The sequence below is a fragment of the Salmo salar genome, chromosome ssa23, assembly GCF_905237065.1.
Source record: "Salmo salar chromosome ssa23, Ssal_v3.1, whole genome shotgun sequence".
NCBI classification, from domain to species: Eukaryota; Metazoa; Chordata; class Actinopteri; order Salmoniformes; family Salmonidae; genus Salmo; species Salmo salar.
This window is the reverse complement of record NC_059464.1, coordinates 44,852,442-44,873,941: the sequence shown is the minus strand read 5'-3', so window position 1 is coordinate 44,873,941 and position 21,500 is coordinate 44,852,442. Positions and strand designations below refer to the sequence as shown.

At 43.5% G+C, this 21,500-nt stretch overlaps 2 protein-coding genes across 2 annotated transcripts in view; both read right to left on the bottom strand.

The window, feature by feature from the left end:
- Positions 1-1,850: 1,850 nt before the first annotated feature.
- Positions 1,851-11,315, bottom strand: LOC106584742 (guanine nucleotide-binding protein subunit beta-5a). Its single transcript, XM_014170278.2, has 11 exons — positions 11,095-11,315; positions 8,998-9,134; positions 8,614-8,655; positions 7,746-7,822; positions 6,774-6,906; positions 5,495-5,638; positions 4,971-5,062; positions 4,769-4,817; positions 4,471-4,567; positions 4,062-4,228; positions 1,851-2,167 (listed from the first exon to the last, which is right to left on the bottom strand). Exons 1-11 carry the CDS (start codon positions 11,228-11,230, stop codon positions 2,156-2,158), a joined length of 1,086 nt encoding a protein of 361 aa, XP_014025753.1. The 5' UTR covers positions 11,231-11,315; the 3' UTR covers positions 1,851-2,155.
- A 957-nt stretch (positions 11,316-12,272) lies between these two features.
- Positions 12,273-21,500, bottom strand: part of LOC106584741 (unconventional myosin-Vc) — a 36,156-nt gene continuing 26,928 nt past the window's right edge. Inside the window, exons 31-40 of the mRNA XM_045706108.1 lie at positions 21,218-21,302; positions 21,022-21,120; positions 20,305-20,459; positions 19,822-19,911; positions 19,366-19,516; positions 18,954-19,141; positions 17,628-17,725; positions 14,399-14,570; positions 14,106-14,186; positions 12,273-13,934 (exon numbers count right to left, since the gene is read on the bottom strand). Coding sequence (XP_045562064.1) covers positions 13,779-13,934; positions 14,106-14,186; positions 14,399-14,570; positions 17,628-17,725; positions 18,954-19,141; positions 19,366-19,516; positions 19,822-19,911; positions 20,305-20,459; positions 21,022-21,120; positions 21,218-21,302 — 1,275 coding nt within the window. The 3' untranslated portion in view covers positions 12,273-13,778. The remainder of the gene's footprint in view (positions 13,935-14,105; positions 14,187-14,398; positions 14,571-17,627; positions 17,726-18,953; positions 19,142-19,365; positions 19,517-19,821; positions 19,912-20,304; positions 20,460-21,021; positions 21,121-21,217; positions 21,303-21,500) is intronic.

The window sequence follows — 21,500 nt, the reverse complement described above, 5'->3', positions numbered from 1 at the left end:
ACAAATCACAAAGTGTGTGTGTCTTGTGAACATGTTAGCTAGGTGTTATCTAGTGTCTGTCATGTGAACATCATGCTAGCTAGGTGTTATCTAGTGTCTGTCATGTGAACATCATGTTAGCTAGGTGTTATCTAGTGTCTGTCATGTGAACGTCATGTTAGCTAGGTGTTATCTAGTGTCTGTCATGTGAACATCATGTTAGCTAGGTGTTATCTAGTGTCTGTCATGTGAACATCATGTTAGCTAGGTGTTATCTAGTGTCTGTCATGTGAACATCATGTTAGCTAGGTGTTATCTAGTGTCTGTCATGTGAACATCATGCTAGCTAGGTGTTATCTAGTGTCTGTCATGTGAACATCATGTTAGCTAGCTGTTATCTAGTGTCTGTCATGTGAACATCATGTTAGCTAGGTGTTATCTAGTGTCTGTCATGTGAACATCATGTTAGCTAGGTGTTATCTAGTGTCTGTCATGGGAACATCATGTTAGCTAGGTGTTATCTAGTGTCTGTCATGTGAACATCATGTTAGCTAGGTGTTATCTAGTGTCTGTCACGTGAACATCATGTTAGCTAGGTGTTATCTAGTGTCTGTCACGTGAACATCATGTTAGCTAGGTGTTATCTAGTGTCTATCATGTGAACATCATGTTAGCTAGGTGTTATCTAGTGTCTGTCATGTGAACATCATGTTAGCTAGGTGTTATCTAGTGTCTGTCATGTGAACATCATGCTAGCTAGGTGTTATCTAGTGTTTGTCTTGTGAACATCATGTTAGCTAGGTGTTATCTAGTGTTTGTCTTGTGAACATCATGTTAGCTAGGTGTTATCTAGTGTCTGTCATGTGAACATCATGTTAGCTAGGTGTTATCTAGTGTCTGTCTTGTGAACATCATGTTAGCTAGGTGTTATCTAGTGTTTGTCTTGTGAACATCATGTTAGCTAGGTGTTATCCAGTGTCTGTCATGTGAACATCATGTTAGCTAGGTGTTATCTAGTGTTTGTCTTGTGAACATCATGTTAGCTAGGTGTTATCTAGTGTCTGTCATGTGAACATCATGTTAGCTAGGTGTTATCTAGTGTCTGTCATGTGAACATCATGTTAGCTAGGTGTTATCTAGTGTCTGTCATGGGAACATCATGTTAGCTAGCTGTTATCTAGTGTCTGTCATGTGAACATCATGTTAGCTAGGTGTTATCTAGTGTCTGTCATGGGAACATCATGCTAGCTAGGTGTTATCTAGTGTCGGTCATGTGAACATCATGTTAGCTAGGTGTTATCTAGTGTCTGTCATGTGAACATCATGTTAGCTAGGTGTTATCTAGTGTTTGTCTTGTGAACATCATGTTAGCTAGGTGTTATCTAGTGTCTGTCTTGTGAACATCATGTTAGCTAGGTGTTATCTAGTGTCTGTCATGTGAACATCATGTTAGCTAAGTGTTATCGAGTGTCTGTCATGGGAACATCACGTTAGCTAGGTGTTATCTCGTGTCTGTCATGGGAACATCATGTTAGCTAGGTGTTATCTAGTGTCTATCATGGGAACATCACGTTAGCTAGGTAGTTTATTAGGCTACAGATTAAATAAATTAACTTCACTGTCTCGTGAAAGTGCACGGTGATGAGCTTGATGCTATTCTGGTGACATGATGATATGTTCAAATATTCTCACTCTTATCCATAATAATCTTATCCCGTAAACTAGCCTAACCGCACTGTATCCGCAAGCTGTTGGCTGGAGCGCATGTGCCATGACCAGAGGAGACACATTTGCTATTTAACGCAACAGTTTTTTGTTGTTGTAACAAAACAAATCAGTAGAGTTGAAAATAAGATGGAAACACATTGAACTGTAGATTTTTTTTTTATTCAGTACATGAAAACTTAAGCTAAAAAGTACATAGTGTGCACTACGTCATCACGCACTAATTTTTATCCACAACAAATCAATTTGGTGGAAACCCCACTGGTGGGGAAAATGGGTATATTTTCTTCATGCGGATTTTAGAATATTCGCATTGAAAATCTTGTCACCATAGTTTATGACATCTATGATTGTACTCAAGCAGAGTGGAACATGTCTGTCTCTTATTTACAACTGGCTCGATCTATCTACCACGGAATTCACTTCCTCTTCTGTGTCATTTTCTTCTTCTTTATGCCCAGATCTAAAATGTAAAAATAGAAATATAAAATTACTGAAATGTAAAAAATAGACAATTATATAAATTATGGACCAAAAGTAATAAATAATGATGTTCTAAGGAAATAGAATGGAGAGGGCACGGGCATCAGTGATAGACAAGAAGAAGATTAAGAAGAAACTAGGATAAGACAGTTGCAGGTGTTACAGATTCTAGGTTGGTTAGCATGTTAGCTTTTAGCACACTGATTGGAGTCACCTCGTTAGTCAGGATGTGTTTCACCTGTGCTGGCCCAGCTGGTAGTTAGGACCCGCTGGCCCAGTGCATCAGTTAGAGAGGATATGTTGGTAAAGCTACACCTCACATTAGCGCTTCCACTTTAGTTAGCCAAAAATAGTTTTGTGTTTTCCCGTTTGTTTGGCTCCATATTCATTTTACTCCCTGTCCTAAATTGGAGTGGGTTGCTTTTCTTTACATCTGAGACAAATGTTGTGGGCACTCATGGTGTGTGTCTCTTTTAAAACCCTAATTAGTTGCTTGCCAACTTTCAGTGGGTGTCTTTCAGAAACCCCTTTTGAAAGCCATTTCTGTTTTGATTTAGCTGTCAAAGTGACTTTCTGTGAATGACAACATTTTGTGTGTGGTCCTTTGGGAATGTAACCCAGGTGATAACCCCTATCCCTCACCCTGATAGTGTGGTCCTTTTGGGAATGTAACCCATGTGATAACCCCTATCCCTCACCCTGAGAGTGTGGTCCTTTTGGGAATATAACCCAGGTGATAACCCCTATCCCTCACCCTGAGAGTGTGGTCCTTTTGGGAATATAACCCAGGTGATAACCCCTATCCCTCACCCTGAGAGTGTGGTCCTTTTGGGAATATAACCCAGGTGATAACCCCTATCCCTCACCCTGAGAGTGTGGTCCTTTTGGGAATATAACCCAGGTGATAACCCCTATCCCTCACCCTGAGAGTCTGGTCCTTTTGGGAATATAACCCAGGTGATAACCCCTATCCCTCAGCCTGATAGTGTGGTCCTTTTGGGAATATAACCCAGGTGATAACCCCTATCCCTCACCCTGATAGTGTGGTCCTTTTGGGAATGTAACCCAGTTGATAACCCCTATCCCTCACCCTGATAGTGTGGTCCTTTTGGGAATGTAACCCAGGTGATAACCCCTATCCCTCACCCTGAGAGTGTGGTCCTTTTGGGAATGTAACCCAGGTGATAACCCCTATCCCTCACCCTGAGAGTGTGGTCCTTTTGGGAATATAACCCAGGTGATAACCCCTATCCCTCACCCTGAGAGTGTGGTCCTTTTGGGAATGTAACCCAGGTGATAACCCCTATCCCTCACCCTGATAGTGTGGTCCTTTTGGGAATATAACCCAGGTGATAACCCCTATCCCTCAGCCTGATAGTGTGGTCCTTTTGGGAATATAACCCAGGTGATAACCCCTATCCCTCAGCCTGATAGTGTGGTCCTTTTGGGAATATAACCCAGGTGATAACCCCTATCCCTCACCCTGAGAGTGTGGTCCTTTTGGGAATATAACCCAGGTGATAACCCCTATCCCTCACCCTGAGAGTGTGGTCCTTTTGGGAATATAACCCAGGTGATAACCCCTATCCCTCACCCTGAGAGTGTGGTCCTTTTGGGAATATAACCCAGGTGATAACCCCTATCCCTCACCCTGAGAGTGTGGTCCTTTTGGGAATATAACCCAGGTGATAACCCCTATCCCTCACCCTGAGAGTGTGGTCCTTTTGGGAATATAACCCAGGTGATAACCCCTATCCCTCACCCTGAGAGTGTGGTCCTTTTGGGAATATAACCCAGGTGATAACCCCTATCCCTCACCCTGAGAGTGTGGTCCTTTTGGGAATATAACCCAGGTGATAACCCCTATCCCTCACCCTGAGAGTGTGGTCCCATGACCCCGAGCAGAAGGCCGTTCCGTCAGGAGACAGACGCAGAGTGCTGACGCGGTTCTCATGTCCAAACAGGATGGACACCCTCGTCCCCTTCAAGACATCCCACACGTTGATGGTGTAGTCGTTGTAGCCACCGAACAGTAGCCGGCCTGGAGAAGAAAAAACATGTCCTCTTTCAACAATATAAACGTAACACATCATTTTTGATGAGAAGGTTAATGTGAAAGTAAGCTATTCTTATTCAACAGCAAATAACATAGTTTAATTTAGTATGAATCATTATGGGTTTAATTAGTGAAGTTGATCAGTCAAATCATGTTTTATATGGCCAGTAGAATAAAGGATTTATTTGCTACGGATTGAATCGATCCCTAAGGGCATTGTGTCTTACCACTGAGAGAGAAGTCAACACTGGAGGCACCAAATATGATGCTCTCTTTGGAATAAATGGCCACTTCTCTGTCTGCCCTCAGGTCATAGAGACGACACTGAAACAAACAATGCTTGTTAATGTTTAGATTTATTTATTGTTTTGCAAATGAGGTAAATACTTTTTTATTTTTTCTACAAAGAAATGACTTCATGAACTTTGACATCGAAAGGCAACATGTGATCAACATACGATCAACATGCGATCAACATGTGATCAACATGCGATCAAGCAGTAAATGATATGGATGATAACTTACTGTAGCATCATCGGAGCCTGAAGCAAATGCATCTCCACTGGGGTAGTACCTGATGCCAAGGAGGGAGACAAACGCCAGGTAATATAAGAAAACCATGCAAACGGGAGGGTAGAGTACTCCTACTTAACATGAATATATGTCATTGTCAGTGTTGACAAGTGCTATAAGTCGCTTTGAATAAAGTCATATCTTGTGACCTCACCTGACGCTGTTGATGTCTGATTCGTGGGTTTCAAAGGACTGGATGCACTGGCCTGAGCGCATGTCCCATACATTGGCCTTCTTGTCACAGCCCTGCATGAGACACACATAAAGGATTCTGGATTCACACATTAATGCTGACCTTTTTGGCAGGTCGCCCTCGCAAAAGAGGGTTTAACCTCAAGGGCATTTCAAGGTTAAATAAAAATTGAAAACATCCACATTATGTAAAATGTAACACAGTTTCTCTGCAGTCTGGACCACACAGTCCCCTAGAGGCAGGGGTTGGAATCTCAAGCCCGCCACTATTTCGTCACTATGGTGTCCTTTCATCTATTTCCTCTTATCACTTAAAATCTATATTTTGGAATAAAATAAAAATATGAAAGGAATGTTGTTTTTTGTATAATTTTTTTTAAGTGAAAAGAGGAGGGAGAAAGAAGGCTTATAGGAGCAGTCATGCTGTTTTTTTCTCACAATTTCTCATTGTGAGACAAAGTGAAATACTACTACTTGTCTCCTCACTCCAGAGACGAAGGTGTTGCCAGTCTCAGAAGGAGCTAGGTCGAGACATAGAACATCAGCGGCGTGTCCATGGAAACTCTGTAACAGCTGACCACTCTCCACATCCCATAATGCACAGGTTCCGTCTCCGCTCGACGTCAGGATCTGGAAGACAAGGGGTTCATCACAAACTGCATCTAGGGATCGCAACATAATACTAACTGCCACTCAGTCATCCATTGAATGTCAATGAAATTTAGACTTAAGGTTAGGATTCACCCCATAATGTACATCCAGGACTGGTTTCCCAGCATAATGTACATCCAGGACTGGTTTCCCAGCATAATGTACATCCAGGACTGGTTTCCCAGCATATTGTACATCCAGGACTGGTTTCCCAGCATAATGTACATCTAGGACTGGTTTCCCAGCATAATGTACATCCAGGACTGGTTTCCCAGCATAATGTACATCCAGGACTGGTTTCCCAGCATAATGTACATCCAGGACTGGTTTCCCAGCATAATGTACATCCAGGACTGGTTTCCCAGCATAATGTACATCTAGTACTGGTTTCCCAGCATAATGTACATCCAGGACTAGTTTCCCAGCATAATGAACATCCAGGACTGGTTTCCCAGCATAATGTACATCCAGGACTGGTTTCCCAGCATAATGTACATCCAGGACTGGTTTCCCAGCATATTGTACATCTAGGACTGGTTTCCCAGCATAATCTACATCTAGTACTGGTTTCCCAGCATAATGTACATCCAGGACTGGTTTCCCAGCATAATCTACATCCAGGACTGGTTTCACAAACCTATATTAGTCTCATTTCAGGACTAAAAATAAATGTTACTGCAGGTTCTATATTGAATATGTCAAGGAAAACGGCTCCCAGAGAAACTACAACCACACTACTACCAATAGTTGGGTCAGAGTGAAGTCATTATTCAGATTCAGAATTCTCTGACACGGACCCATAAATAGAAGAGTCTTGGCCGAGGCTAAAGCATGTGACTAACTATATCCAATGGGGAACATTTGACTGTTGTGAATTATTAAACAAGCATGGAAGTTCTTTCCAGGTACAGTACAGTATGACAGGCTGTGATTTCCCATAACTCATCTGCCATAGGAAAGTCAACTGATTTAAGCAGTAATCAAGTAATTCAATGAGTTATAGAAAGGAACAAATACAGAAACCTTGATAAAGACTATAACAAAATATACAAATGTACGACAAATAATCATTACATCAGACGAAGGTAGAAGATGAAGAGGTGTCTCGTCTAACCTGCATGTCTGAGTTGGTGAAGCTACAGGCAGATAAGTAGTTGGTGTGCATGGCGACAGACTTCTTCTTCGCTGCCAGGTTCTCATTCTTGTCCAAGGACAGAGGGTACACAGAGCACTTGTTGTCCAGACCACTGAAATCCAATCAATCCATCAATGACATTTTATTTACAACGTTTTTAACGTCAACAGTTGTGTTTTACAGTAACCGGGCATAGACCCCAAAGGGCAAGCAGAAGCACAGTGGCACAGTGGAGAAATGGAGCGTCTGGGTGGAGTACAGGGACTTACTCACAGGCTACTGCACATCCAGGAGTACAGGGACTTACCCACAGGCTACTGCAAATCCAGGAGTACAGGGACTTACCCACAGGCTACTGCACATCCAGGAGTAGAGGGACTTACCCACAGGCTACTGCACATCCAGGAGTACAGGGACTTATCCACAGGCTACTGCACATCCAGGAGTACAGGGACTTACTCACGGCTACAGCACATCCAGGAGTACAGGGACTTATCCACAGGCTACTGCACATCCAGGAGTACAGGGACTTATCCACAGGCTACTGCACATCCAGGAGTACAGGGACTTACTCACGGCTACAGCACATCCAGGAGTACAGGGACTTACTCACAGGCTACAGCACATCCAGGAGTACAGGGACTTACTCACAGGCTACAGCACATCCAGGAGTACAGAGACTTACCCACAGGCTACTGCACATCCAGGAGTACAGGGACTTACTCACAGGCTACTGCACATCCAGGAGTACAGAGACTTACCCACAGGCTACTGCACATCCAGGAGTACAGGGACTTACTCACAGGCTACTGCACATCCAGGAGTACAGAGACTTACCCACAGGCTACTGCACATCCAGGAGTACAGGGTCTTACTCACAGGCTACAGCACATCCAGGAGTACAGAGACTTACCCACAGGCTACTGCACATCCAGGAGTACAGAGACTTACCCACAGGCTACTGCACATCCAGAGGGGGCGTAGGCACAGGCCATCACCCAGGTGCACGGCATGGTCACTGCGTGCTCCTAGAAAACACCACATTATAAAGGTACAATCAGCAATATAACACCATGGTCACTGCGTGCTCCTAGAAAACACCACATTATAAAGGTACAATCAGCAATATAACATCATGGTCACTGCGTGCTCCTAGAAAACAATCGGCATGTTTGAGGGCATAAGTATTCAGCAAGGCGACGAGGCGCCGAATCTCTGATCTTGATCACATAATAGTTATTTTGGATGCAAGGTGATTTGATCAGTGATTCTGCACAACTGCAATGTAAAATCCATCCCAAATGCACGAGGGAGACTCAACACCATGACATCATCAAACTCAGTGGGGAAACTTCCTGCTTATAGAAATATGCAACCACAACAACAACAATAACAACAGAATTCAAAATCTGCCAAGGAAATATTGTCTCTTCTTATTCCCAATGTTTGCATGCTTCAAAGGAAAGGCAAAAAAATAAAACTTGCTATGAAAACCAATGTCTGCGGCCCAGACGGCAACCTATAACCAATGTGCTTCCGGGACTGTGTTTGTTGTGTAATTGTGAGATGCAGCGCTCCGTCGCAAAATAGACCTTGGTTTCAATGGGATTCAAAGGTCAAATAAATACAAATATAGTCCACTAGTTTTGACTAGGGTCAATAGGGCACTAGTCAAAAAGTAGTGCACTATGTAGAGAATAGGGCACCATTTGGAATGTACACTAAAAATATCAGCTCAAAGAACTACAGAAGTCTTACTATTTCTCCAACCAGTTGTCAACTCTATAGCCTCTCTGGAGGGAGAAGAAAGATTCCCTACCTTGTTAGTGGTGAAGGCATCCCATACAATCACTTTCCCATCCTGAAAATAAGATAGACCGGAAAAACATTAGAAGTAGCACACAAGCGTAAGATTCTCTACATTTCCAACAAAATATGGCATTCATTTGATAACCACTGAAAGCAGTGCATATTAGTTGAAACAAACCCCCCCCAAAAAAAAAATCTACGTCATGGACCGTCAGTATATCAAGGGTGGCGACTGGCATGAATGCATCTGTTTAGGACCTTACCAAACCTCAAATTCCCCGATGACAAGCTTACAATCCATTTCAGGACCATGGACAGTGACTGCCTGGAGTGACGACTACATGAGCGCATCTGTTTAGGACTTCAGAAAATGTTACATTAATCCAACACTCACCTGTGATGAGCTGACGATCCTCCTCTTGTCCTTACACCAGTCCATGCAGAGAACTTTGTTTCCATGTCCCTTCAGAGTACGCCGGGTCTTCATGATAAACTGTCCCAGTCCATCCACCTTCTCTGCCACCTGGTGTACTGTAGTAGGGACCAAGATCCTAAGTTAGTGTGCTGTAGTAGGGAGTAGGGACCAAGATCCTAGGTTAGTGTACTGTAGTAGGGACCAAGATCCTAAGTTAGTGTGCTGTAGTAGGGACCAAGATTCTAAGTTAGTGTGCTGTAGTAGGGAGTAGGGACCAAGATCCTAGGTTAGTGTACTGTAGTAGGGACCAATAACCTAGGTTAGTGTACTGTAGTAGGGACCAAGATCCTAGGTTAGTGTACTGTTGTAGGGACCAAGATCCTAAGTTAGTGTGCTGTAGTAGGGACCAAGATCCTAAGTTAGTGTGCTGTAGTAGGGACCAAGATCCTAGGTTAGTGTACTGTTGTAGGGACCAAGATCCTAAGTTAGTGTGCTGTAGTAGGGACCAAGATTCTAAGTTAGTGTGCTGTAGTAGGGACCAAGATCCTAGGTTAGTGTACTGTTGTAGGGACCAAGATCCTAGGTTAGTGTACTGTTGAAGGGACCAAAATCCTAAGTTAGTGTGCTGTTGTAGGGAGTAGGGACCATGATCCTAGGTTAGTGTACTGTTGTAGGGACCAAGATCCTAAGTTAGTGTACTGTTGTAGGGACCAAGAACCTAGGTTAGTGTACTGTTGTAGGGACCAAGATCCTAGATTAGTGTACTGTTGAAGGGACCAAGATCCTTAGTTAGTGTGCTGTAGTAGGGAGTAGGGACCAAGATCCTTAGTTAGTGTGCTGTAGTAGGGACCAAGATCCTAAGTTAGTGTGCTGTAGTAGGGAGTAGGGACCAAGATCCTAGGTTAGTGTACTGTAGTAGGGACCAAGATCCTAGGTTAGTGTACTGTAGTAGGGACCAAGATCCTATGTTAGTGTACTGTTGTAGGGACCAAGATCCTATGTTAGTGTACTGTTGTAGGGACCAAGATCCTATGTTAGTGTACTGTTGTAGGGACCAAGATCCTATGTTAGTGTACTGTTGTAGGGACCAAGATCCTAAGTTAGTGTGCTGTTGTAGGGACCAAGATCCTACGTTAGTGTGCTGTTGTAGGGAGTAGGGACCAAGATCCTACGTTAGTGTGCTGTTGTAGGGAGTAGGGACCAAGATCCTACGTTAGTGTGCTGTAGTAGGGACCAATATCCTAAGTTAGTGTACTGTATTAGGGACCAAGATCCAACGTTAAAGTGGTTAGTTCTGGACCAATATCAGACATTAGGGCACTGTTGTTGGGATCAATCAAATGTTGTAGGGATCAATCTAACTCATCTAGAGTTGTAAATTATAGGGGACTAGCATTTGCTAACGTTAGTGTACTGTTGTTATAGGGACGAAAATCCGACGTTTGCCTGTGGTTATCATAGCACACGCGCTGTCTTAATGTGTTCTAGCAATAATCCATCTGATCCGTGTTGGGGATGAACGCGGAGTAAACGGTTAGAGATGTTCCATTAATCTCTCTGATCTCAACCAGATCGACCAGCCAAGCATAAATCAAGGATGAATATGAATAATGCTACAAACCACCATCTGGGCTAGTCTATATTAAAACGGTGCTTTTGAGCGTCAATGGCAAAATGGAAAATACAAGGAGAAATTTCAACCACAGCCTAGGCTATATGTCTAATTGCAGATGGAAATAGACACATAGCCATTCTATGCATTTTGTCACCTGAACAAATCCGACAAGTTAAAATAATAAAACATGGACGAGCAAGTGGCTACAAATAAACCATTTACAATTTATGCAAAAATAATACATTTTCTTCAAATTACCGATTCAATGCACTGTGGCCTAATAATAGCAATATGACAAATTCACAATATATATCTATTATATATCTATTCTAATATTATGGTCGTGTTTACATGTGTCATGCAATCCTATTTGGAAGGCAGACTATGTTTTAATTCGCGGGGCCTTCCCTTCTCCCTTCCCTTCTCCCTTCGCTTCTCCTCTCATTTTCAGCACCACTCACGTTCGACATCGTGCAGTTTCGCTCTTTCGTCCTCCAGCTTCGTTTTCAACGTATCCGATTCTGCTTTTAGGTTAGTGAGAGTCTCATTCGGTTGTACCTCCTGTGTAGCCATTTCAGGGTTTATGGAAAATCTCATATATTCCCGTTGTCAGAGCAGCGTCGGGGCAGCAAAAAGGCTCTTTGCAAACTGAAGGCTCGCAGCTGATTCAGCTGTCATGACGTCAGATAAAAGATGATCTCCCAGTTTTCTAGTAGGGAAGCTGGCTCTAGTAGGGAAACTGCCTCTAGTAGGGAAGCTGGCTCTAGTAGGGAAGCTGCCTCTAATAGGGAAACTGCCTCTAGTAGGGAAGCTGCCTCTAGTAGGGAAGCTGCCTCTAGTAGGGAAACTGTCTCTAGTAGGGAAGCTGCCTCTAGTAGGGAAACTGCCTCTAGTAGGGAAGCTGCCTCTTGTAGGGAAGCTGCCTCTAGTAGGGAAACTGCCTCTAGTAGGGAAGCTGTCTCTAGTAGGGAAGCTGCCTCTAGTAGGGAAACTGCCTCTAGTAGGGAAGCTGCCTCTAGTAGGGAAGCTGCCTCTAGTAGGGAAGCTGCCACTAGCAGTGGTGCTAGATCCTCCACTGCGCGAATAGCTACAATACATTTATTAAACAGCCATGACCACTAATGTTGTGAATGAAGTAAAAAAATAAAGAGAGGTTTGGACTAACCCTGGTCCTACTGTATCAAAAAGAGGTTTGGACTAACCCTGGTCCTACTGTATCAAAAAGAGAGGTTTGGACTAACCCTGGTCCTTACTGTATTAAAAAGAGGTTTGGACTAACACTGGTCCTACTGTATCAAAAAGAGGTTTGGACTAACCCTGGTCCTTACTGTATCAAAAAGAGGTTTGGACTAACACTGGTCCTACTGTATCAAAAAGAGGTTTGGACTAACCCTGGTCCTTACTGTATCAAAAAGAGGTTTGGACTAACACTGGTCCTACTGTATCATTTGCAGGTCTAAAGTGCTCCTGTATATAAATTTGCAGTTGTGTAAAATAAATGCTTACAAATAGAAACATTATCAACTAATACAATATTTTGTTGTATAATTAATTTTAGGCACATGTTTTTATAATTTAAATATTAAATTCTTATATGTGGCATAATACCCCCCCCCCAAAAAAAAATGTATCTTCAAAACAAGAGACAAGCCATATTTTATTTACAGTGCATGGTACTCAATAACATTGAGTTGAAACATTCTCAATTTACACAGACAATATAAAAATGAAAACAACACAGTTCACATGTGTCATCTCATCTGACCTGAGAAGTAATGTTTCTCCTTATACCACCAAGCATTAGACAATCACTCTGCAACAGCATCTGCATTTTTACTGTACATCGGACATTCGTCAGGAGTCATCTTAATATTTCTATCAAACTGTATAACAAGTATACATCAAAACACTCATTCTTTTAAAATGATCTTTGGTTATTTGGATCCATAATTACTGTGATGATTGTAAAAGGTTGGTTTTAGAGCAGAGCGTCCCTGGAGCCAACGTGCTTCTACATCTGCATTGCTTGCTGTTTGGGGTTTTAGGCTGGGTTTCTGTACAGCACTTTGTGACATCGGCTGATGTAAAAAGGGCTTTATAAATAAATTTGATTGATTGATTGATTGGTTAGGAGTGCCTTGCTCAAGGACACAATGGCAGTCGGAGCCACCTGAGACTCTAGAAGAAAGTGGCAACTTCACTCCTGGCAGCTTTTCCCCTGTCATCACTGGGATTAAAAAACAGACACCTTTAGGTTACTGGACCGCTTCTCTAGTCAGGGGTTAGAGGTTAGATCAGTCTGAGGCTGGATGGTATCTGCAGTAGCTCCAGGGCCTGAGAGGACGGGGTGAAGGGGTCAGAGATCAGGGGTTAGAGGTTAGATCCTGGTGAGGAAGCCCAGTCTGAGGCTGGATGGTATCTGCAGTAGCTCCAGGGCCTGAGAGGACGGGGTGAAGGGGTCAGGGGTTAGAGGTTAGATCCTGGTGAGGAAGTCCAGTCTGAGGCTGGATGGTATCTGCAGTAGCTCCAGGGCCTGAGAGGACGGGGTGAAGGGGTCAGGGGTTAGAGGTTAGATCCTGGTGAGGAAGCCCAGTCTGAGGCTGGATGGTATCTGCAGTAGCTCCAGGGCCTGAGAGGACGGGGTGAAGGGGTCAGGGGTTAGAGGTTAGATCCTGGTGAGGAAGCCCAGTCTGAGGCTGGATGGTATCTGCAGTAGCTCCAGGGCCTGAGAGGACGGGGTGAAGGGGTCAGGGGTTAGAGGTTAGATCCTGGTGAGGAAGCCCAGTCTGAGGCTGGATGGTATCTGCAGTAGCTCCAGGGCCTGAGAGGACGGGGTGAAGGGGTCAGGGGTTAGAGGTTAGATCCTGGTGAGGAAGCCCAGTCTGAGGCTGGATGGTATCTGCAGTAGCTCCAGGGCCTGAGAGGACGGGGTGAAGGGGTCAGGGGTTAGAGGTTAGATCCTGGTGAGGAAGCCCAGTCTGAGGCTGGATGGTATCTGCAGTAGCTCCAGGGCCTGAGAGGACGGGGTGAAGGGGTCAGGGGTTAGAGGTTAGATCCTGGTGAGGAAGCCCAGTCTGAGGCTGGATGGTATCTGCAGTAGCTCCAGGGCCTGAGAGGACGGGGTAAAGGGGTCAGGGGTTAGAGGTTAGATCCTGGTGAGGAAGTCCAGTCTGAGGCTGGATGGTATCTGCAGTAGCTCCAGGGCCTGAGAGGACGGGGTGAAGGGGAAGGTGACTTGGAAACGATACTGGGTATCCAGCATCAGCTGGGAGGACCCTCCCTCACGGTCTTGGAGCAAGCCCTGGGGACAAGGGAAATAAATGACTTTCATAAATGTAGTTCATGGAGACGTTGTGATTAAAATGATATAATGTCTAGTAATTCAAATGTAATAATAATTCAAATGTAATGATAATTCAAACTGTGTAAAAAAGCAGGTGCTCCTAATCCTTGTCATAGGATTGATATTTACCTGAACTTTGCGGACGAATGACGGTGCCACCCTTTTCTCAAAATCATCAGTGGGCGTGTAAGAGTTCAAAATCTTGACAATCTAGAACAGGGCAGTAAACAAGATTCATTAAAACATGCTTTCGATTACATTTCAGCAGATGCTCTTATCCAGAGCAATTTACAGGAGCGATTAGGGTTAAGTGCCTTGCTCAAGGACACATTGGTAGATTTTTTCTAGGGGATTTGAACCAGTGTTCTTTGGGTAGACTGGCACAACGCACTTCGCCGCTAGGCTACCTGCCGCTTCAGTACCTGTACAGGGCTGAGTTCTGAGCATTGCTCTGTGATGTCTTTGATGTCGTCATCAGTGGTCTTGTTGACCTGCAGCAGCCAGGCAGCCTGAGACAGAGGCTTCAGAGTAGCCATGGTACCCGTCACTAGGTCCTTCTCCTTTAGCCACGCCTCAAGGTAACTGATGTTACACCTGGAAAACACAGACAGGTAACTGATGTTAGACCTGGAAAACACAGACAGGTAACTAATGTTAGACCTGGAAAACACAGACAGGTAACTGATGTTAGACCTGGAAAACACAGACAGGTAACTGATGTTAGACCTGGAAAACACAGACAGGTAACTGATGTTAGACCTGGAAAACACAGACAGGTAACTGATGTTAGACCTGGAAAACACAGACAGGTAACTGATGTTAGACCTGGAAAACACAGACAGGTAACTGATGTTACGCCTGGAAAACACAGACAGGTAAATGATGTTAGACCTGGAAAACACAGACAGGTAACTGATGTTAGACCTGGAAAACACAGACAGGTAACTGATGTTAGACCTGGAAAACACAGACAGGTAACTGATGTTAGACCTGGAAAACACAGACAGGTAACTGATGTTACACCTGGAAAACACAGACAGGTAACTGATGTTAGACCTGGAAAACACAGACAGGTAACTGATGTTAGACCTGGAAAACACAGACAGGTAACTGATGTTAGACCTGGAAAACACAGACAGGTAACTGATGTTAGACCTGGAAAACACAGACAGGTAACTAATGTTACACCTGAAAAACACAGACAGGTAACTGATGTTAGACCTGGAAAACACAGACAGGTAACTGATGTTAGACCTGGAAAACACAGACAGGTAACTGATGTTAGACCTGGAAAACACAGACAGGTAACTGATGTTAGACCTGGAAAACACAGACAGGTAACTGATGTTAGACCTGGAAAACACAGACAGGTAACTGATGTTACACCTGGAAAACACAGACAGGTAACTGATGTTAGACCTGGAAAACACAGACAGGTAACTGATGTTAGACCTGGAAAACACAGACAGGTAACTGATGTTAGACCTGGAAAACACAGACAGGTAACTGATGTTAGACCTGGAAAACACAGACAGGTAACTGATGTTACACCTGAAAAACACAGACAGGTAACTGATGTTAGACCTGGAAAACACAGACAGGTAACTGATGTTAGACCTGGAAAACACAGACAGGTAACTGATGTTAGACCTGGAAAACACAGACAGGTAACTGATGTTAGACCTGGAAAACACAGACAGGTAACTGATGTTAGACCTGGAAAACACAGACAGGTAACTGATGTTAGACCTGGAAAACACAGACAGGTAACTGATGTTAGACCTGGAAAACACAGACAGGTAACTGATGTTAGACCTGGAAAACACAGACAGGTAACTGATGTTAGACCTGGAAAACACAGACAGGTAACTGATGTTACACCTGGAAAACACAGACAGGTAACTGATGTTAGACCTGGAAAACACAGACAGGTAACTAATGTTAGACCTGGAAAACACAGACAGGTAACTGATGTTACACCTGGAAAACACAGACAGGTAACTGATGTTAGACCTGGAAAACACAGACAGGTAACTGATGTTAGACCTGGAAAACACAGACAGGTAACTGATGTTAGACCTGGAAAACACAGACAGGTAACTGATGTTAGACCTGGAAAACACAGACAGGTAACTGATGTTAGACCTGGAAAACACAGACAGGTAACTGATGTTAGACCTGGAAAACACAGACAGGTAACTGATGTTAGACCTGGAAAACACAGACAGGTAACTAATGTTAGACCTGGAAAACACAGACAGGTAACTGATATTAGACCTGGAAAACACAGACAGGTAACTGATGTTAGACCTGGAAAACACAGACAGGTAACTGATGTTAGACCTGGAAAACACAGACAGGTAACTAATGTTACACCTGAAAAACACAGACAGGTAACTGATGTTAGACCTGGAAAACACAGACAGGTAACTGATGTTAGACCTGGAAAATACAGACAGGTAACTGATGATACACCTGGACACATGTTATTATGTTACCTAACATACAGACAGGTAAACTGAAACATGTTGTTACCTTACCTAACATACAGACAAGTAACTGAAACATGTTGTTACCTTACCTAACATACAGACAGGTAACTGAAACATGTTGTTACCTTACCTAACATACAGACAGGTAACTGAAACATGTTGTTACCTTACCTAACACACAGACAGGTAACTGAAACATGTTGTTACCTTACCTAACACACAGACAGGTAACTGAAACATGTTGTTACCTTACCTAACACACAGACAGGTAACTGAAACATGTTGTTACCTTACCTAACATACAGACAGGTAACTGAAACATGTTGTTACCTTACCTAACACACAGACAGGTAACTGAAACATGTTGTTACCTTACCTAACATACAGACAGGTAACTGAAACATGTTGTTACCTTACCTAACACACAGACAGGTAACTGAAACATGTTGTTACCTTACCTAACATACAGACAGGTAACTGAAACATGTTGTTACCTTACCTAACACAGAGACAGGTAACTGAAACATGTTGTTACCTTACCTAACATACAGACAGGTAACTGAAACATGTTGTTACCTTACCTAACACACAGACAGGTAACTGAAACATGTTGTTACCTTACCTAACATACAGACAGGTAACTGAAACATGTTGTTACCTTACCTAACACACAGACAGGTAACTGAAACATGTTGTTACCTTACCTAACATACAGGCAGGTAACTGAAACATGTTGTTACCTTACCTAACACAGAGACAGGTAACTGAAACATGTTGTTACCTTACATAACATACAGACAGGTAACTGAAACATGTTGTTACGTTACCTAACATACACTATAGGAACTTTCACTGTTTGTTGAGTAGGATTTAGCTTTCCATCTCTCCCTCCCTGGTTCTCTCTCCCTCCCTGGTTCTCTCTCCCTCCCTGGTTCTCTCTCCCTCCCTGGTTCTCTCTCTCTCCCTGGTTCTCTCTCTCTCCCTGGTTCTCTCTCCCTCCCTGGTTTTCTATCCCTCCCTGGTTCTCTCTCCCTCCCTGGTTCTCTTTTCCTTCCTCTCTTCTTGTTCAACACACACACACACACACACACACACACACACACACACACACACACACACACACACACACACACACACTCTCTCTCTCTCTGTCCCCTACCTAATCTGCATTCCCTTCCTACAGGAACACATGTCTTTGCGTAGCAGGATGCTGTTGAGTGTTTCCGCGCCCACCAGGAAGAAGGTCTGTTTCACAGCCTGTTGGACAACACACATACACACATTTAGATGAGTTTAATATAAACTGGAAATGACAAAGGTCCAAGAATCAATCCCTGTGAAACACCACAATTGATCCCAAGAAGAAGTTTACTCCTTTCCTTTACACACACACACACACACACACACACACACACACACACACACACACACACACACACACACACACACACACACACACACACACACACACACACACACACACACACACACACAAAGACACACACACAAAACACAAACACTGACCCCCCCACCCCTACTTGTCTGACCCCCATCGCCACTAGTCTGAACCGCCCCCCCCACCTCTGACCCCCCCCATCTGTCTGACCCCATCCCCCCCATCTGTCTGACCCCATCCCCATCTTTTTTATGATTATTTTTATTTATTTCACCTTTATTTAACCAGGTAGGCCAGTTGAGAACAAGTTCTCATTTACAACTGTGACCTGGCCAAGATAAAGCAAAGCAGTGCGACACAAAACAACAACACAGAGCTACACATGGAATAAACAAGCGTACAGTCAGTAACACAGTAGATAGTCTATAGACAGTGTGTGCAAATGTGGTAAGGAGGTAAGGCAATAAATAGGCCATAGTAGCAAGAAATTACAATTTAGCAGATTAACACTGGCGTGATAGATGAGCAGATGATGGTGTGTAAGTAGTGATACTGGTTTGCAAAAGAGCAGAAAAGTAAATAAAAAACAATATGGGGATGCGGTAGGTAGTTGGATGGGCTATTTACAGATGGGCTATGTACAGCTGCAGTGATTGGTAAGCTGCTCAGATAGCTGATGTTTAAAGTTAGTGAAGGTTATATAAGTCTCCAGCTTCAGCGCTTTTTGCAATTCGTTCCAGTCATTGGCAGCAGAGAACTGATAGGAAAAGCGGCCAAAGAGGTGTTGGCTTTGGGGATGACCAGTGAGATATACCTTCTGGAGCGCGTGCTACGGGTGGGTGTTGTTATCGTGACCAGTGAGATGAGATAAGGCGGAGCTTTACCAAGCAGAGACTTATAGATGACCTGGAGCCAGTAGGTCTGGCGACGAATATGTAGCGAGGGCCAGCCGACGAGAGCATACAGGTCACAGTGGTGGGTGGTATATGGGGCTTTGGTGACAAAACGGATGGCACTGTGATAGACTACATCCAGTTTGCTGAACCCCGACCCCCAGTCTGACCCCCCCCCCACCCCACCCCACCCTACCTGTCTAACCAGCCCCTCCTCCATGCCGTGCTGACTCATAGTGCTGTGGTACAGACTGAGCTGCTGGAGGAGAGAGTAGATGGTGCAGACCTCCTGGTCCTCATAGATGCTGCTGGAACGCTTACGGAAACCTGTAGGCTTCATACTAGAGATGTCCTGGAGACTCTCATACTCCAGCATACCAGGACCTGGAGGAAAACAGAGACGTGTAAACACACTCATTACCTAGAACAGGTATGAATAGATGAATGATTGAAACACTTTATTTAGCGTTATTTATTACCTTTAAATATAATCATCTTGAGGATAGAAATAATTTATTGTAAACAAATATTTAATGGATTGGAAAGTGACTACACATCAATGTACATCATATCAATGTATATCATGTTATCTTATGAGAGAAACCTACCGATCATGGGCATAAGAGTCTTCTCCATAACAGATATAAACTGGTGGTAGATACGGATGGCCAGATCACTGAAGATTTGTCTGTGTTCAGACAAGTCAAAGTTCTGCAAGCAGTTCTTATTCTGGCGCGGAGTGTTCTGTTTCATAAACTCCTACGACAGAATGTACAAAGGAAAACTAACATTAGTTACAGAGTGAGAAGATGGAGAAGAAGAAAGTATTTATATATTTACTTCATACACTGAATAATTTAAAAAACGAAATAATTTGTTCTTAACTGATTTGCCTAGTTAAATAAAGGTAAAACAAATATAATAATAAATTAAATAAACACTGTACAAGATAATGAGTGGAATAGAATTGACTCCTTAATCTCAATTACAATCTCTGTGTCGATCACAAACAATAAGGATCTCTGCGGATGGTGATGATGTGATGCTAGAAAAAACCATCCCACCTCTTCTCCACTGTACTGCTTCAGGCAGCTGAGCATGTGATACGTGTTGGACAGCCAGAACGATAGCAACTCAAAGTCTTCTTGGTGATCCTGAGACAGGTAACAAATAACAACAAAACTATTAACAAGCACAATAACGTTGAGAGTGTGAGCTCTGAGAGAATGAGCATGTCATTATAAACAAGGTCATTCATTTCTCCAAGGGAGGAAGAACAACAAGTAGAACAAGAACAAGAAGAAAAAGAAGAATAACAAGAAGAACAAGAAGAACAAGAACAAGAAGAAGAACAAGAACAAGAAGAACAAGAAGAACAAGAAGAACAAGAACAAGAACAAGAACAAGAAGAAAAAGAATAACAAGAAGAAGAACAAGAACAAGAACAAGAACAAGAAGAAGAAGAAGAAGAAACTCAGTTAGTATTTGTAGAGATTCCGACATGTCAGCACAGACAGTAGGATTGTCAAAACATTGCCACAGCTTACCGTGATGACCTTTTTAACCCCACTGATGATGGCGTTCATGAGAGACTTGAGCTTGGCTCCGTCGTTAAGGTAGTCAGCATGACGGACACACATGAAGAGAAGCTGAGCAGCCATGTTGGGGATCATGTTAACCAGTACCCCTCTGGGCTTCAGGTCTGACAGGAGAGTAGAGGACAGTTACAAACATGAGCAAGTTTAATTGGCACACATGAAGAGAAACTGGGCAGCCATGTTGGGGATCATGTTAACCAGTACTCATCTGGGCTTCAGGTCTGACACGAGGATAGGACAGTGCCATGTTCATTAGAACACAACGGAAAACGTTTTGCAACAGAAAATGAAAATTAGCGTTTTTTTATTAGACAAGTCCAGATAGCCCCTCCCTGTTTCAGTCTTTCTTCCATTTGGTTCCTAATGAACATAACTCAGTTTAGACATGAGCCAAACATTGGGAAGGGAAAGGAGGATACCTAATCAGTTGTACAACTGAATGCATTCAACCGAAATGTGTCTTCCACATTTAACCCAACCCCTCTGAATCAGAGAGGTGTGGGGGGGGGGCTGCACACTATCATCGAGAGAGCTAGTTGTTTGGTCATCGAAGTTCTATTTTCTTAGGCTATGTAGTCTTGTGTGGTCATGTGACAGCAATACAAACCGTGTCAAATCCAACAGTAAAAACACCAGCACTAATAACTCCAACAACCACAGTAGTACCCAGAATGACGTATTGAATGAGCTTGGCTTCATCCTCCCTCTTGTACTCCAACATGCCAAGGTATTCGTTGGTAATAGTGGGCGCTGGTGTTTGATTGGCTGAGGAAGAAAACACATGAAATGAAATACAGGAAATGAGTAGAGAGCTGAGAATCAACTGTGATAAAAAGTTGATGACTTGTTGTAATCATGTTACCTTCCTCGGATGTTTGAAGGCTCTTGATTTGGTTTTGTAGCTTCCTTATCAACCTGTCCTTCATGTCGAGCTGCTCTTCAAAGTCCTGGAATAACATTTAAGTATCATAAGGAGTGAATTGCAAGTGAATTACACGCACACACATTGGCGCGCACGATCGCACACACACACACCTCACACACACACACACACACACGCACGCACGCACGCACGCACGCACGCACGCACGCACGCACGCACGCACGCACGCACACACACACACACACACACACACACACACACA